Source organism: Dryas octopetala, chromosome 1, assembly GCF_963921425.1.
Source record: "Dryas octopetala chromosome 1, drDryOcto1.1, whole genome shotgun sequence".
Classification (NCBI taxonomy): Eukaryota; Viridiplantae; Streptophyta; class Magnoliopsida; order Rosales; family Rosaceae; genus Dryas; species Dryas octopetala.
In genome coordinates this window covers 2,273,324-2,290,725 of record NC_141366.1, presented here as the reverse complement: position 1 = coordinate 2,290,725, position 17,402 = coordinate 2,273,324, and the positions used below count along the sequence as shown (strand labels likewise).

Genomic DNA, 17,402 nt, shown 5'->3' with positions numbered 1-17,402 from the left:
TACATGAATCAGGTCCATGAGGGTTAAAAATTAGGGGTGAGAATAGGTCGGGTCGGTTGCATATCGGCCAAACAACTGACCCGACCCGACAAGACAAGGCCGATAAGACAATTTTAATAACCAATAACTGACCAACCTATTGTGATTCAGTTGATGATAAGACCGATATAAGTAGGTCGGTTGAAATTATTAGGTCAATATTTGATCAATTTTAAAACCAACATCCGAACCAACTTTGATTATCGGACCAACTTGATGAGTTGGTTATTGGTAAAATTATCGACTGGCTGATAATGAGTCAGTTGGCCGATAATGGCCGGTAAAACCGACCCATTACCGCCCCTATTAAAAATTATACTAAATAACTCAAGTTTGGTTAAATTACAACACGAGCTTGCTTGATTTACACCCACAATAAAAAATTTTAAAAAAATTATTCGGAGCGGATTCTATAGGTTCAGAAATCTGGAACCCGATATCACCTAGCAACCCGTTTCACAAGAGAAATGAAGCCAACCCCGACCTAACTACAAATACAAGCATCTCACATATGATAAGGAATAAGGATGTTCGAGAAAATACTTTTCTTCTTTCTTTCAAATTATAAACTACATCACAAGGAGAATTTATTCTTCTTTATGGTAAACCTTCCTTCTTAGCCTTGTGGGCTGGAATACAGTCTATGAATCTATGATAAATGTAATGCTACACAATCTTTTTCCTATTAGGCCAAAAATAATCATACTATCAAATGAGGAAATTTTGTAAAACTTAATTTGACCATTCTGTTCAATACACTGATTTGTGTGGTTTTGTTGTTAAAGAATCTAATGCCACGTGCCCAACATTATGTTTACAGGTGCTTGCATCTGGTCCAAGGGCTAGTCATAGAAAATAATGGGTGCTTGATTCTTTGTTCATGGGACCAAAAAACAAGATGTACACCCCGTCCCTCATATAGTTATCACAGAAAACACACGACAACCTTTTCCTTTTGGTACATAACAGAGGGGGAAAAAGAAAAAAAGATAAGTGTACCTCTATCATTCTTAAAGCTTGTAGGTCCACCAGACAATCTCGTTCCCCACCTACTTTTTTATATTCTATCAACAGCATATAATAATCCTACTCTTTTACAAGCAATGTGAAGTGCCTAATCAATCATGATGGGCACAAGGAAGGAAAATGAATTGAATATTCCCACCACCAAAATCAATCACCACAATAAATTATAGTTCGTTTGGCAAAGACATCTTAAATAAGCACAATAAAACAAAAAAGTATGGATGTTTATTTCTCCTTTTTTCCTGTGTTTTTGGGGGAGGGGGAGAGGGAGGGAGAGAGAGAGAGATCTATTTTGCAATGGTAGATGAAAGAAGATTTATCTTCATTTTAGCTACACAAGCTTTGTGCAGGTAGTTTTACATTAGTAGTATTGAATAGTGATAGATTATAAATTGAGAATAAGGATGGTCAACTATTACTGTTGTTTGTTGGGCCGCAGCAGTATGGACAGAATTTCAGAGAACTGAGGGCGCTTTGATGGGCAGTTGTTCCAGCACTTGGTCATCAAGGATCTCAGCATTTGAGGACAGTCCTTTGGAATCTCAGGTCTGAGGCCACAAGCAGCTATCCCAACTGCGGCTTGGACCGGTGAATATGCAGCATAAGCTGCCTCACCACTCACCATCTCCCAAATTACCATCCCAAAACTATATACATTACTCATCCATGTCTCACTAACACTCTCTGGATCACCAGCAATGATCTGTGTGCAACCAAAAAGGTGAACAAAAACAATAACTACCATATCTATTACTTTAAGCATTCAGATAACACAAATGAGATGCGCCGTAGAAAAAGATGTGTCAAAACTTCCGTGAATAAAATATATCACCTAGTATGCTGAACAGCTTGAATACAATTAATTCAAATCAGAGGTGAGCTGGAATTCATTAGAAGGAAATCTAACCACCTTAAGATATTTCTATTTCAACATCAAGTGTCTGTACATAAGCTAATAAAAGTTTGAAAACATGTGTTTGCAGAGTGACATAAAAAGCTAAAAGCTGCATCTGCACATTTTACCTGTAGTCTTATATTGCTGAAAATAGCACTACTATAAGGTTGCAGCTAAGTTTATTTGTTTAGTGGAATGCATATAAGTGGTAAACAAAGTGCTAAGATAAAGGTAAACACTACATTGAAATGTAAAGTATCAACAATTATGAAGACATGTTATGTTAGGCATGCTCAAACAATTATGTTGGGACAAGTGACATAAAGTCTCTTTAGTGAAAATGTACTGATCCTGAAAAGTGGACTTAGATACATTGAATCTATAATGAATGTTAACTCAAGTTTATCCGAGGAAAAGAAATCTTATATTGCATGCTGGGAAGGTAAAGATAAATTGCAGTAGCAAAATACTGCCTACGTTTCCGCAATTCGATCATAGCAGTCAGTCCTTGGAACCATAGCAATAGAATGAACTTAGTTTTTGTAACATTTGGGTATGGAATGGATATGAAAATGGAACAACGTCAATTTGTTCCCAAAACAGGATAAAAGGTTTGTAGTCATTTTAACTGGTTTGAAGCACAAAATGCATGGAATGACACTATAACTACAGTTGTGCAAGATGTGGTCTAAATGGCTAACTTAACTTCTGAAATAAGAATACCAGGATCATTGCTCATTCCTAGCTATATCAACTGAGTTTTAACTGAGGCAAATTGAACGAACCTCGGGAGCTAGCCACCGGTATCCATCAGTCTCGTACTCCATTGCCTCTCCAACACTTTTGCAAGCAGCAACTATACCCATATCACCTAAGCAAGCATTCCCATATCGATCTAATAAGATGAACTGTGTGTTGAGGTCTCTATATGCAATGCCATGGTCATTCATGAACTTGAGCCCTTCTGCAACATCAGAAGCAATCCTTAAGATTTCCTTAGTCTGAAGCTTCTTGTTTTTAAGCATTAAGTCATACACCGATCCACCGTCCATCAACTTTGTCACAACGCACAACCCATGATTGTCATCAATGCAGACACCATAAAACTGCAGAATGTTCTTGTTCCCACATGTCATAAGCTCTAAAAGATCTCTTCGGAGCTCAAAGTCATAAGAATTTCCTTTGTCACACCCTTTAAGCTTCTCAATTCCAACCCTTTTTCCCTTGTAAACTCCCTTAAATGAATTGGGTCCAATCCGATCAACAAAGTCAAGATTATCAGAGTTCAACAGCCACTTCCCTATCTCATCCTCGCCTGATTGGATTGTCTGCCATTCATCTACGGATACAACTAATGACGAAGTGGGTAAGGGATTGAGGAGCTGAATCTTTTGGCTCGAAATCTCAATTCCATTTCTATAATTTTGTTCACCAATATCCTCCTCAATCTCTCCCACATCTCTCCCCTTGGTATTCTCTTCTTGACACCCACATAGCCCAAATGGGAGCTTCACTGTGGTGGCTTTGGGCTTCTTTATAGCTGATTTTAAAGCGTTTTCAACCTTGTTTTTGAAAGATTTCTCTTGCTCAGCTTGGACCAGAAGTAGAACAATGCCAATAGTACACCCTTTCTTCTCAAAGATCTGTACCTTCTTGCAGCAAATGGACGCACTATCGAACGCACCGGACATTACTGGCCATGAAATAGAAGAGTTACAAGCAAATGTGAGCTTGAATACAGACCCCTGAGTTTCATGTTCAGACACCTCTTGAATCAACATGGCAGGGTGGTCATCCGCTGATGCCTGCTCTATCAATTTTACATGAAGAAACACTTCTTTCATTTCAAATCCCGCCTGAGCATAACTGTTCAACACAAATAGAAAACCAAAATCAGAAAATAAGAAAAAACAACTGTACGCTAGGCAACCCAAATCGTCCGTTTGGCTGCCGAGAAAATGACACAGTCAGGAACAAAACAATAAATAACTTAAAATCCTTACTGAAAAACAACCATCCGTTAAGTAAGCAAACAAGAAAGTCCAGAGTTATAGATTCAAAAAACGACCCAATCTAAACTAGAAGCTTCAAAACCTGAGGGGCAAAGAATCGTAGTGCTTGCGAATGTTGGAGACGAGCTTCTCCGGGAGCTGACTACCAGGATAGAGCTGCGTGAGGTTCCGCACCACACTGCCCCACACGAGCTTCCTACAGCTCTCGATCTTAGACGACCCCGTTGCCGAGTCACTCGCCGAGTCGAGATTCAGCGAGTTCTTGAGCGACGCGATTGCCTCAGACACGTTCCGGCTCAGCCTCTGAAGCCTCTTCTGCATCGCCGACGACTCCTTCACTCCGACACTGGCCGAACTCTCCGCCGCCGACGCCCCCTCCGATCTGTCCTGGGTCCTCATGAGCACCTGCTCCACCATGTCCTCGTCCGTACTCGCTCGGCTCGACCAGCACTCCAACGCCGCAGCCATGGCCGGCTAGCTAGCTAGCAAAGCTCAACACGACTCGGCTCACTCTGAGACTCAGTGACGACCAGCCCTTCCTATCTATTACCCAAGCGTTACGCAGAGTACAGAGAGAGCGTTTTCCTTGAGATTTCTGAAGTTCATTCTGACACAGAGAGTGAGTGAGGGTGGTGGCCTGGTGGGTCTGTTTAGTTTACTTTGTTTTGGAGCTGAATAAAAATTAGTTAAGAAATTGGTTATTAAATACAACTGCCTGTATTGAGTCTATTGACGACCATTGATGGTGATGGCTTTTCTGAGTTGATCGACGGTGGTGATTTGTGTGGGGCCCTTCTGGGCCCAGTGTTCGTACCTTGGTCTGCCGTGCTGCGCGATTGAAAAGATTTTGGCATCTGTACCACCGTTGATATGGGAGGAAATCTTGGACATTGCTGTCTGGGGTTCATCGCTGTTGGGACTTGGGAGCTACTTCCACTATGGGTGGGTCCGCTTTTTTGTTAGCAGAGAAAATAAGGTGGGTCCCGTATTTCTAAAATCACATGGGATCTTATGCTAAATTGTCAATCATGAAAAATTCCAAGCGTTTTCTATTCATACTTCACAATTTTCTTACTAATCCCTTATTTTTTCTTTAAAATTGAAAAATTCAATTTTACCCCTTCCTTGATGCTAAAGACAAATAAAAAACGATGATGGTGGATGTCACGAAAAATTATTCTGTGTAATTAATATACTGTCACGTAAAATAATTAATTCAACGTGTCATAATATATGTATATGTTATTAATATTATACTCTACTAATATAAATATACCGTCCAATAATACAATTACATGTTAGATTGATTACACCACGTGGCGGTGTATCGATTACACCCAATAATTTTTCGAATGCCGCGAGTAAAGGTGGACTCGGGAAGAAGGATGTAGTCAGGTGGGATGGGAATGTGGGATTGGGTGGTGGGGTCTGTGCTTTAATATATACAAGCCCCATGACACAGGGTTCACGCGCGTCAATTGACTTCTTTACTATAAAATTACAATTGTTTATTTTTTTTTTTGGGCTTGTGTTATAACGTGGTTTGATATAGTAGGAGAAAAGGTGAGTGAGATGACTAGTGGGTTAGTGCTTTGATTTATTTTATTAAATTTAAATTTAGTTAAATTATTGTTTTATTGTTTTGTCCTTATTTTATTAAATTATAGTTTACAAAAATTTCAAAGGGAGTTTGCTGTATATGTATAGATAATAGATAATAGATAATTTTTAGTTTTTTAACTTTATTTATTTATTTCGTTAAAGTTAAAGTTAAAGTTAAAATAGGAAGTTTTGGAGTACAAATTAAATAGGGTGTCATAGGAATATTTGGGGATATGAATTAGAGAAATTATTTTGTATAATCAGTCTATGTGTTAAAATATGAGTGAATGTTATTAATACTATATCATACTAATATAAACACATCATCTAATAATACTCTTACACATTAAATTGGTTATACCATATAATGATATATCGGTTATATTTTATAATTTTTCGTATGAATTGAAGCCCCAAAATTCTAAATGGATCGTTAATGAATTGTAGGCCCGTCCAAGCCAAGACCGGCCCGTGTATGTGGCCCGTAAATGTGGTTAAATTGCAAATACATAACAGCCAAGTAGTTTTACGAATTATTACAAACTTTTATAACGTGTACAATTTGCTTTAAAAAGAAAAATTGCATAAAATACAACAGTGAGAAGAAGGAGAAGTCTCTGCAATTCCCGCACTTTACAGATCTTAATCGTAATCCTTCATCAACAGATCTCAATCTAAGCGATTATCGTTTACGTAAAACGAAAAAAGAAAACCATACGACGCCGTATATTCACTCTGAAATACACATTTTCTGCTTCTTTTTGTACATGGACTCTTCCAGCAAGATGGAATCTGACGCAGGCGATGAAGCTCAAGAAGAGGAGGTTTGCTCTTCGTTACTTTCAGTTGTTCAGCTCTTATTTGTATTTGTAATTTTTATTCGTTCTGAATTGTAATTCACGTTGTAATTTGCCTTAATATTTTCTTTGCCTTTTCTTTTTCAACTGAAATTTCATTCAAAGCCACTAGTGAGAGCTAGCAAGCAAAGTTATTAGCTTAATATAACAATTATGAACAAAAATAATATTTGGTGCAGATTGAGCATTTTGATGATTTCACTCTCGCTTCCTCGTGGGAAAGGTAATTCATTTTGATCACTGATTTTTGTTGTTGATATTTTTATTGTTTTCGACTATGTTTATATATATGTAACTAGTTTGGTTTCACAAATTTATGTTTTATAGGTTCATTTCTGACATAGAGGCGGTTTGTCGGCAGTGGATGGCTGACGGTCCAACGAACCTCTTGGTATGCTTAAAGAAGCTTGTTTCATTAACCAAATGAGTAATGTGAATGAATTATTTGCAACGATACAAGCATTTGGATTGTTATTGATATTTTGCATTGTTAAGTTTGATTTTAATGCCATTACGATGAAAACAGTAAGGCCTCGTTTGGTGCATAGGATAGGATTGGATAGGATAAATAACTAAATTCATGTGTATTCAAGGAAGAACATGGAGGGTGTCTTCTAACTTGATGGAATTAGATGGGAAGAAGATGGATTATGTAATCCCACCATTTTTAGGGGGATTGGAAGGGATAAGTCTCCCCTTATGATTAGTCCATTTTTGATCATGTTGAGTGCAGAAGTAAATTTATCTTGTCCTTCATTTTATTTTTGGAATATATCTTATCGAGTTTTCCACCTCTAATATGTTGGTTTATGTATTCTGTGGTTGCAGAAAAAGGATGCAAGGGAGGTTTCAGAGGATTTATATAAGGTTAAATCCGAGTTGAAGGTTGCAGCGAAGATTTATTGCATGGAGTACTACTTTGGAACCAAAAATGGTGGTACTAAGGAATTTGATTGGGATTCCACATTGCATGATTTGCAGTTGTGTTTTGGGGTCAAAGAATTTTTGGTATGTTCAAACTTGGCATCATTTGCTCTTTACTTTGATCTTTGTTGTCTGCAAACTTGTTGAGCGTATTTTTTCAGGTAATTGCTCCTCAAAGTGCCAGCGGTGTGGTTCTTGATGCACCTGAGGCTAGCAAGCTTTTAAGTGCAGTTGCAATTGCTTTATCAAATTGTTCAAGGTAGGTGGTAGACTGAGTTGAAACTCTTTCTTTGTAACTTTTTATTCTTCTTTGACATATGCCTAGATCAGTATCAACAAATTGTTCCTTTACAATTAGTGGCCAGCAGTTTACTAACTTTGTATCATGGTGTTGGATAATTGTTCTAGTTTATCATCTGAGAAAATTATACTGAATTGTGATCTCATTCAAAATTTGGCTATGCAGCATGTGGCCAGCATTTGTTCCAGTGCATGTTCCTTCTAGGAAAGCTTACATTGGTATCCAAAATATGGGAACAGTTTTTACCAGAAGATTTGAGGCTGATAATATCAGCAGCCAGGTTCCAGTAAAACTCATGCATTTGGAAGGATTATATGAGTTGTTTGTTTCCAAATTTGTAAGTTGTATGCCATTTTTTATTTTTTTATACTCTTACTGTCTTACGCGGGTTATTCACTTTTTCTGTTGAGCTCGCAATCACTACTATGCTTTGAACCTGATATGATGCTTTATGTTATACTATTCTTCCTGTTGTTCCCTTTTATTCTTTGTCTCCTTCGTTTCATTTGATAATGCTGGAGGTAGGTTGAAAAGTATAATTTTGGTTAATTATATTTATGCAATGTTCAATTCCTCCGTTTTACTCTAGGCAGAATCCTTTTTTCATTTGTAAGCCCAAATGCCTGTAATGTTTCTCAATAATATCAGCAGCTTTTCTTTATTGTCATTTTTTGAGTTATGTGATCTTTGTTTACCTGTTTTGTCCTGTAGTTATTTTGGTTTGAGCTCTGTGATTGCATCATAATTTCATGCACAAGTTGTTAGCGGTGGAATTTGAACTTCCTGAAGTTGTATTGTCTTAAAGATAATTTTAATTTCCTGTTTTTCTAAATTCTAATTATTTTTCATTTGATGGTGAAGGCCTACTCCACATTGGACTTTTCCATGCATCTATTCAGAGTCCATTTTACAATGAAGCTAACCTACAGATCCCTTCCCCATGATGATGATGATGTCCAAGGAGCTGATGCTGATGTTACTGAATCTGGAAGTGATCTTGGTGGTGACGCTCCCAATAGAACACAATGGGATGATGATTGTCCATGGAGTGAGTGGTATTCTGCTGAAGACCCTGTAAAAGGTAATCTTATCTTGAGTTGTTCATTGTACTGCTTCCTGTTTGAGGGTTTTCCATAGTCATAGTCATTCCAAATTCATAATATTTCATTGAAGCTCGTCAATTCAAATACATTGTCTTTAGTATTTTTATGGGTTTTCTAACTAATGTAAACTAATTTTTAAAATACAGATCCATTCTTTTAAATCCCTCCATCCAATGGGCCCTTATTTCAATTTGTTTGATGTATCTATTGACTGTGCACAGGATTTGAATTGGTTGCCATGTGGTCAGAAAAGGTGGTTGAAAGCTCCCTGGAAATGGCCGAACTGGAAAATTCTTCACCGCATGAAGCTCAAAAATGGATATTATCTCCAAATATGTCTTCAACTCTGTGAGCAGCTTCTTTACATAGATGACTTATTATTTTTTATCAAGCAAATGCTATGCCTGTATGGTTGTTATCCATGTGATATTGTAAATATTTGCGAGATCTTGGTTCTGATTGTTCTCTTCTACCATAATAAAGATGACAAGAGAATTTACCCAAAACTTCTAGCTTCTCCCAAATTGTATGGTTTGGGTGGCTGAAATAAATTATTTTAAACTAGTCTCTGAAATGTATGTAAAATTAAACTTTTTTTTAAAAGAAATATCCAATGAGTAGTGTCTACAAAGTGCTTGTGTCATTTTTATTAATTGGTGCATATATGGAGCATCTAACATTGGGTATCCTTGTGTAGTGTGCTTAACTTAGTAAGCTTTCTGATGATTACTTTTCCTTCAGAACTGATTCTAGCAAAGGAAACAGAATTGGATTTGCTTCCCAGCTGTGCCTTTTGGTTGACACATTGAATATGTCCTTTGAGGCTCAATTTATGGAAGATTTTGTGTCAGGTTTGAATTTGACTTTGCATTCCAACTTAAATTTATCATCTATTTTTGATAAATTGTATGTCTTGGTTTTATGAGTTCGAGCTGCTATTTTTGATTATTTGAGATGCCCACTCTTTTCTTTTGATCGTCTTTCTTTTGGTAGGTGAAAACCCTGGTTCCGATTTGAAGTCCTCAATGGTTATACCACCTCCTACAGTTATTGATCGCTTGCTCAAGGAACTCTTTCATGAGGGTACTCTCCCTTCCCACAACGCATGTTGATGTAGTTAACTAAATGATATTCTTCAAATTATAATGCCATGGTTGTTAAGTACCATTGTTATATCTGCTGTAGGTGCACGGCTCCCATATTTTTCTGTTTCTGAGCACAAGACTTCTCGAGCTATTAAGGGCGCACCACTTGAATCCCTTTTTGCACAGTTTTGTTTGCATTCTCTTTGGTTTGGCAACTGCAACATACGTGGTGTGTATGAATAACAGATTTCTATTATTTGGGCAGTTAAACTTTTTAAGCAAGTTATTCAGTGTGAACAGAATTCAGCTTCTTGGTTTCATTCGTAGTAGAGTTTCTAAATTATAATAAGCTGTTGGTTTTTGTTAATGTTTGATCAGCTATTGCTGTTATCTGGATAGAGTTTGTTCGAGAAGTTCGGTGGTGTTGGGAAGAGTCACAGCCACTGCCCCTAATGCCAGCCACTGGTTCAATTGACCTGTCCACTTGCTTGATTAACCAGAAACTTCACATGGTAATTATATGTACATATCTTCCAGGAGTTTAGTGAAATTTGTTTGTACGCACTTTTTAAGAATTGGGTTTCAAAACTCTAAAACCTTTGCATATCTGTCTTCTATAAGAACACAGGCTTAAGTTTACAATTCTTTGCTGTATGGCACCATGATCCCTCTTCAATCTACAAGACACAAATGAACAAACAAATTATAACATTACGTGGATTAAATTGAGATTAAAATAATATGCTTGACATTTGAATTTTGATTGTAAGATATGATGTGCAAATTTTGGTATTTGACCAGTATCACGTGACAATTCATTGAAGCACACATAAATCCAAGCCGAAAACATTTTCAGCTTTCTGCTTTTCTTTTCAGCTTGCAATATGCATTGAGAGCAAGCGTCAATTGAATGAAGACTTTCAAGATTGTATCGGAAGCATGGATCATTCATCTCCTCTTATTGAGGTCATAATGGTGCTTTGTTTTAATTTTTCGTTTTCAGTCTTACACTGTTTACTTGATATCTATAATCCTAGTTCATCCTGACTTCAGCATGACCCTCTTATTTGACTGAAAATGCAGGAAGATAGTCTAGATGGGGAGGACTCGTGTATAATGCAAACATCTGGTGAAAACTTTGATGGGAAACGTGACAGGTGAACTAAGCAAGTGAGATCTCCTTGGTTTTCTTCATCAAATACTAACTAATTGCTTAGGATTATCTTTTTTTCTTTTTAAATTAGATAAAATTTGTTATAGTTTAGCTGTTGGCAGTTTGATTGTCTATCACTTTTATATATGTATACATACATTTCATAGTTATGCACTGAGGCTGCATTTGTCACTCTCTGTTAAGTTGAAGCATGATGTGCCCCCCCACCTCCCTCATTCATGTGAAAAGAATACTGCCATTGTTTATTGGTTAGTTTATCCTTTTCACGTGCTTAGAGTGAGATACTTGTCGATGTAAGAATGCTGGTTTTGTTGTACTGTACTTCCATTGATATCTTTCCCACCATGAACTTCTTTAAATTAAGATCAATTTTGTTGGTCCCATGAAGATTTATCTATAAATTAAGGATTTGGATGGTTATTTTTCTGTCGTTGACTGACTTGCTTAAATAATAAACCCAAACTCCCAAAGTATAACATTGCCCCATTGACGGAATGGGCCTGTGCTTGGGCTGCTAGATTGGTAAGCTCGGGTATCCTATTAGGTGAATCAGTGATGTGACCCGAAGTGCTGGCACTGATTCAAGAAATTGTCTGCTACTTTTTTAGTGCCTTTGTTAGCCTATAAGCATGCTTAAGCTTTACAGGCTTGCTTGCCTGTTGCTTTGGAGTTTGGGTTCAGTTGTTTATGGTTTAGATCTATTTAAGCAAACAGAAAATATAGTATGATAGAGTATATATTTTAAATTTCTTTCGTTCTCTGTGATTTACTTATATAAGATTTGAAGTCAGTAGAGACCACGGAAGAGATTTTCAATGTTCAAAGAAGGATAATTTTGCATATGATTGATGCACTTTATGTTGATCATGCTGCAGCCCTGCTACACCAGATGATTTACAAGACTCTGAAAAAAGTGTATCCAGTACCAAGCCTGAAGATGTGGTACTGTCTGCTGATCTGAAACCTTCAGATTGTACCAGGAGGGGTTCAGCTGGCGTGGTGGGACATATGATGCTTCTGAAGTCATATCAGAGCATGCATGCACCCTTCACGCAGGTTGGTGTAACATATACCAGTGTTTGACAATCTTGTCATATTTTATGCTCTTAAAAGTCTGAATATGAAGGTTGATCTTTTTCCACTTCGTCATTGTAGGATGCCCCACTTATGACAGAAGACATGCATGAAGAACGGCTCCAGGCTGTCGAAGCCCTTGGCGACTCATTTGTAAGCTTCAGAGATTTATTATATTTGGCTTAAGTTTACAGGGTTCTTTTTATTAGTATGGCAAATCTGGCCAAAATTATTCTTATGACAGTAGCTCTGTCCATGCCAATCTATCACATGCATTATAGGGACTCTGAAGTGTGAACTGAGACCAGGATAAGGAGATTTGCATTTTTGGGTTGAAGGCAGTTCATAGGCATTTAAGTAGTTTGAAGTTTTCAAGGATTTTAGTATTTTCATCGTTTGGATGATTAATAGGTATATTGCTAACAAGGACACTCCTGTTGTGAAGATTGGTATTTTCTTCTTTTCTTGTTTTTTTTTTTTTTTTGGGGGGGGGTTTAAACTACACTAACCTCCTGGATTAATTGATAGTATATGGATGCCATACTATCTTCTTTTCCCTATCTACAATCGTATTTTCCATAGCAACAATAGTGGGTTAGATAACAGTTGTATGAAGATTCCTTTTACAATTTTGAAGGGTACTTTTTTCCCCTGAAATGACATACAGTTATGTTATTACCTGTAATAATGTTATTAATTATTCTATTGCAGAACTTTTCTGCTCAGTTGGAGAAGGATATCTTAGCTTCAGGTGAGATATAAATGTTTTTTTTTTTAGTCAGTAACTAGACTTGCACATTGATCATAGCAACAATAGTGGGCAACATATCCCGTCACTTATGAGCTGTTAAATTTGAATCAGACATGTCAGCATTTAAAGCAGCAAATCCAGATTCTGTTTTCGAAGATTTTATTCGCTGGCATTCTCCTGGAGATTGGGAGAGTGCTGACACGAAAGAGAGTGGATCATCCAATAGTCCTGCAACAAAGGGTTCAAAAGATCACTGGCCTCCTCGAGGACGGCTTTCCAAGAGAATGTCTGAGCATGGGAATTTATGGCGAAAGATTTGGAATGATGCACCTGGTCTGCCAGCTTCCGAGCAGAAGCCGCTTTTGGATCCAAACAGAGAAGGAGAGAAGGTAAACTTCTCTTAACAGCAAGTATACTGTAAAAACCCTTGATTCATGCTTTTACTTTTTAAAAGTGAGTGTTGTCTAAAGGGTCCATTAGATTACAGGTGTATATGGGTCGAATGGGGTCAATTTTGGGGCATTCTCCACCCGACCCAAACTGGTTGGTTGCAATAGTAAGCCTGAAACAGAACCAAAACAATCCACTAATGGTCCACGAGTTTTGTTGGTCAGGTGATTGGTTGGGCACTATTTACTTAATTGACCAACAGAAATGGGATTACCCACATACATGAAATTGGGCGCAACCTGAAGGAATTCCCATGGCCCTTGTGTCAAGGGCATAAACTCCTATAAGAAAAGGAAAGGAGGTTTTCCTCCTTCCAGGCAATGTGGGACTCATGGCGCTAAGTTTTTTAATTCACTGTGAAATATGATAAAAAGATTTAATATAACAACAAGGGATGTGCAGCTTAGTGGTTAGGTGTTGGTCTAAGAACCTTGTAGCCCCAGCTTCAAATCTCACACAATAGATCCAGCATCATTATCGTTTAGATATAGTATCAGTTCTGTCCGGGTTAGTTTCAATGCTTGAGCTAGTTTCGGAAGTGTGATATATTCTGTTTGTCCATGCTTGAGCTATTTCCAAGTCTAAGCTAGCCACCCAGGAATTGTATAATAATATCATGTAACTGCCTAAGTTGGCTCATGTCAGAGATGGTTGCCTTAAATTTAGATCCCATTACAGTATAATATGTGTGAGCTTGTTCAGTGATTTGTCATTATGTTGTTTCAGTATCTCCTTAATGCTTTTTCTAACATTAAATTCCATAGATCCTTCATTACCTGGAAACTGTGCGACCACATCAGTTGCTCGAGCAAATGATTTGTACTGCCTTCAGAGCATCGGCAGATACTTTGAACCAGACTAATTATGGAGGCTTGAAGCAGATGGCAACCAAAATGGATCAACTTTACATTACTATGACATCTGCGTTGAGGCCTTTGCAAGGTTACCTAGTCTGTTTCTTTTAAAAAGAAGAAAACTTGATATACGTGTGTGAAAGAGTGTATGTGTACAGTCAACTCTAATTTGGCGGTGAGTAATTATAATTTACAATTTTGGTTTGCATTCCAGCAAATCGTCTCTCTGCGGGCAGTGAGACTATTGAAGACATAAGACGGCTTTGTGGTGTTTTTGAACACGTTGAGAAGCTGCTCACTATTGCAGCTTCTCTTCATCGTAAGTTCTTGCAATCCCCACGCCTCTCTGAAGCAATCTTTCGTGACTGCTGCAGCTTTTATTTTCCTAGAATGGGAACAAGCTCCTCAGGAGACAATGCCAAGGTAAATTCCTGTATTTTATATCAGTCCAGCAGATAATGGCCATCGTGGCTCGACCATTTTAACTAAACAGCATAAGTTTTTTCTGAGGATCGGAACATTACGGTTTGAGGAATTGAAAGCTTTCGTCAGCAGAGTTTTCATTTCACACTGAGCCATCATTTTATTAGGAAGACCCCAGTAATTGTTTTGTTCTATGCCTCTCTTTGCAGGAGTTTGACAAGAAGCAACATGTAGCGATGCAAGAAAGAGCAGTTGTGTCAAATATGTTTACGCCTCCCACTGCTAACCAGTCATGGAGAAAAGTTATAAGCCTGGGCAATCTTCTCAATGGCCATGAACCAGTCTTGAGGGAGATAATATTTTCCAAGCGCGATAAAGTGAGTGGAAATCACTATGCTGCCCATACTGCAAGGGTTTATCAAGAAGAACTAGAAACATATAGAATGTATACATGTGGAACCTCAAATGACCTCCGTGTAGCACTTTCTGTCGTCTCATGTGATTAATATTCTCATCATATATTGTACAGTAGTTAATATTCATTCCTTTAAGAAATTTTATTCCACTCTTGTCTTCAAAGACATCGTCTTGGCCCTTTTTTTATTTTGCTTGAGAGTGAATATGAAAACCCCATGGAAATAAAACTTCTTTTTTTCATGAATTGTTGAGAATCAGTGTTGGGCTACACTCACCAAGTTTGTCAAATTTTGCTCACTAGACTCCAAATAATGTGAAAGGGTTTCATTCTTTTAAATCCGCACCCACTCTTGAAACTTATTTCTTCTAAAAAGTAAAATATTGGTAAAATTCTTGTGTAGCTTAATGTGTAATCTATGCTTACATTTTACTTTTAATTCTCAAGAAATCCCAAAAAGCCACAGCAAGGGCATTTGGTCTAGTGGTATGATTCTCGCTTAGGGTGCGAGAGGTCCCGAGTTCAATTCTCGGAATGCCCCTATGCAAACAACAATAATTTTTCATTGTGTTACAATTATTTTTTTAACCAACGACTGTTATTTTTAAATTTAATAATAACTTATGTAAAAATGGTCACTCATAAGCTTACGACACGCGTTAGAGAAAGAAGGTAAGAAAAAATTTAAAAATGTTCATGTCTGACGGAGCTTGGATAATTTATAGCGTCATGAATGTTGGGTCTTTTGCATCACTTATCAAAGAACATAGGCCCAACTCCCAAGAAACTACCCTATACGTACGGCTGTGAATGAGTGGGGTCGTTATTTGATTAGTTGATATTCAAGATATACGATTAGAGTAGACTGGTCGAAAAAAAAAAAGGTTGAGTCAAACTCCTGCAAGGAGAGTTTTAGAGTTCTATTTCTTTCAGAGGGATCGCTATTTTGATTAAGATTAGACTGCTTTTATATAGTCAACAAGCAGACAAATGAAAAAGTGAGGCCTATGCACTCTTGAAAAATTGTGTACCTTCCATAAGTTTTGATTCCTACCAAATCTATCTAACTATATTTATTACTCAAATAGATAAATAATGAAACACAACTGCACAAACAAGGAACATAAAAGAGATCCATTATTTTCCAAATTAATCCTTGGAAAATTCTAACATTTAAACGTGCTATGTGATACAAACGTTCTTGGATCTTTAGATACTTTTAGTAAGGTATAATTTCTCATCATTAGATATCATTAATCATTACGAAAAGGTTTTTACACTCTCTTAAGCTTTGTAAATAATGCATATAGGGTCTCTTTGGGTATGAATATCCAAAATATAAAAAAACTAAAAATCCAAAATACGTAATTATTAATCCATTAGGACCAATTTCATTGCAATGTGGTTGAGATGATGGAATTTCAATGGTTTGGTATACAAATTTTCATTCATTCATATCTATTACTCAAATAGATAAATAATGAAACACAACTAGACAAACAAGGATAATAAAAGAGATCCATTATTTTCCAAATTAATCCTTGAAAAATTCTAACATTCAAATGTGCTATGTGACACAAACGTTCTTAGACCTTTAGATAATTTTAGTAAAGTATAATTTCTCACCATTAGATATCATTATCATTGCAAAAAGGTTTTTACACTCACTTAAACTTTGTAAATAATGCATATAGAGTCTTTTTGGGTACGAATATCCAAAATATAAAAAAACTACAAATCCAAAATACGTAATTATTAATCCATGAGGACCAATTTCATTGCAATATGGTTGAGATGATGGAATTTCAATGGTTTGGTATACAAATTTTCATTCATTCCTATTTAATTTCACTCTTTTTTTAATCCAAGGAGAGAGAATTTGAACTTGATACTAAATTTCCATCCATTCCTATTGAATTAATAATTCTTTTTTTTTATTTGAAAGAAAAGGGGATTGAACTTGAATGCATTGTGGGTAATTCTACAGTCCTTCCAACTGGAGCATCCAACAAATGCAAATCAATAATTAGTTGATTATGTAACTTCATTCTTAATCTTATTTATTTTTGAATTATTTATGAGTAATGTAATGCCAAGTGCTATGTTCATATCATTTTGTGAAATTTAAGAAAAAAATTGTTTTTCAATTTACGATGGTTGATCAATTTTACTACTAGCTTTTTCTCCTGGGGGTACTGTGATAATAACATATGTCTGGGTTTTTCTGGTTTCTTTTTCCAATTTTCTTTTTGGGTTTATGCAAGTAGTCATAGAATAGCTTTCATGTTTAATTCAACATCACAAGAAAATAGACCCTACATAAAAATGGGAACAGCAGGCATGAATGGTGGGTGGGGGGTAATAAATAAAACAATGACATGTGTACTACACGTATAAGATGCCTATATATAAACATC

The 17,402-nt window shown here is 36.8% G+C and overlaps 2 protein-coding genes and 1 non-coding gene across 4 annotated transcripts; 2 read left to right on the top strand and 1 right to left on the bottom strand.

Annotated features, from left to right (window-relative positions):
• Window positions 1–1,258: 1,258 nt before the first annotated feature.
• On the bottom strand, window positions 1,259–4,590 carry LOC147296329 (Protein kinase superfamily protein). The gene is made up of 3 exons (XM_086228802.1): window positions 4,055–4,590; window positions 2,746–3,826; window positions 1,259–1,768 (listed from the first exon to the last, which is right to left on the bottom strand). Exons 1-3 carry the CDS (start codon window positions 4,438–4,440, stop codon window positions 1,481–1,483), a joined length of 1,755 nt encoding a protein of 584 aa, XP_086084928.1. The 5' UTR covers window positions 4,441–4,590; the 3' UTR covers window positions 1,259–1,480.
• A 1,590-nt stretch (window positions 4,591–6,180) lies between these two features.
• LOC147296328 (Rab3 GTPase-activating protein catalytic protein) lies at window positions 6,181–15,168 on the top strand. 2 transcript variants are annotated; one of them, XM_086245830.1, is made up of 21 exons: window positions 6,181–6,398; window positions 6,611–6,654; window positions 6,759–6,822; window positions 7,260–7,439; window positions 7,517–7,614; window positions 7,822–7,993; window positions 8,518–8,737; window positions 8,981–9,107; window positions 9,501–9,610; window positions 9,753–9,842; window positions 9,945–10,073; window positions 10,223–10,356; window positions 10,721–10,810; window positions 10,928–11,001; window positions 11,894–12,074; window positions 12,174–12,245; window positions 12,804–12,843; window positions 12,955–13,232; window positions 14,058–14,235; window positions 14,362–14,570; window positions 14,780–15,168. In XM_086245830.1, the coding sequence occupies exons 1-21, from the start codon at window positions 6,342–6,344 to the stop codon at window positions 15,074–15,076; spliced, it is 2,844 nt and encodes a 947-aa protein (XP_086101956.1). In that variant the 5' UTR covers window positions 6,181–6,341; the 3' UTR covers window positions 15,077–15,168. The 2 variants fall into 2 exon arrangements, with proteins under 2 accessions (XP_086101956.1, XP_086101951.1); XM_086245825.1 differs by having other exon boundaries at window positions 10,721–10,819.
• Window positions 15,169–15,454: 286 nt separating this feature from the next.
• TRNAP-AGG (transfer RNA proline (anticodon AGG)) lies at window positions 15,455–15,526 on the top strand. The gene has a single exon. It is a non-coding gene; the product is annotated as a tRNA-Pro (tRNA).
• Window positions 15,527–17,402: the final 1,876 nt, after the last annotated feature.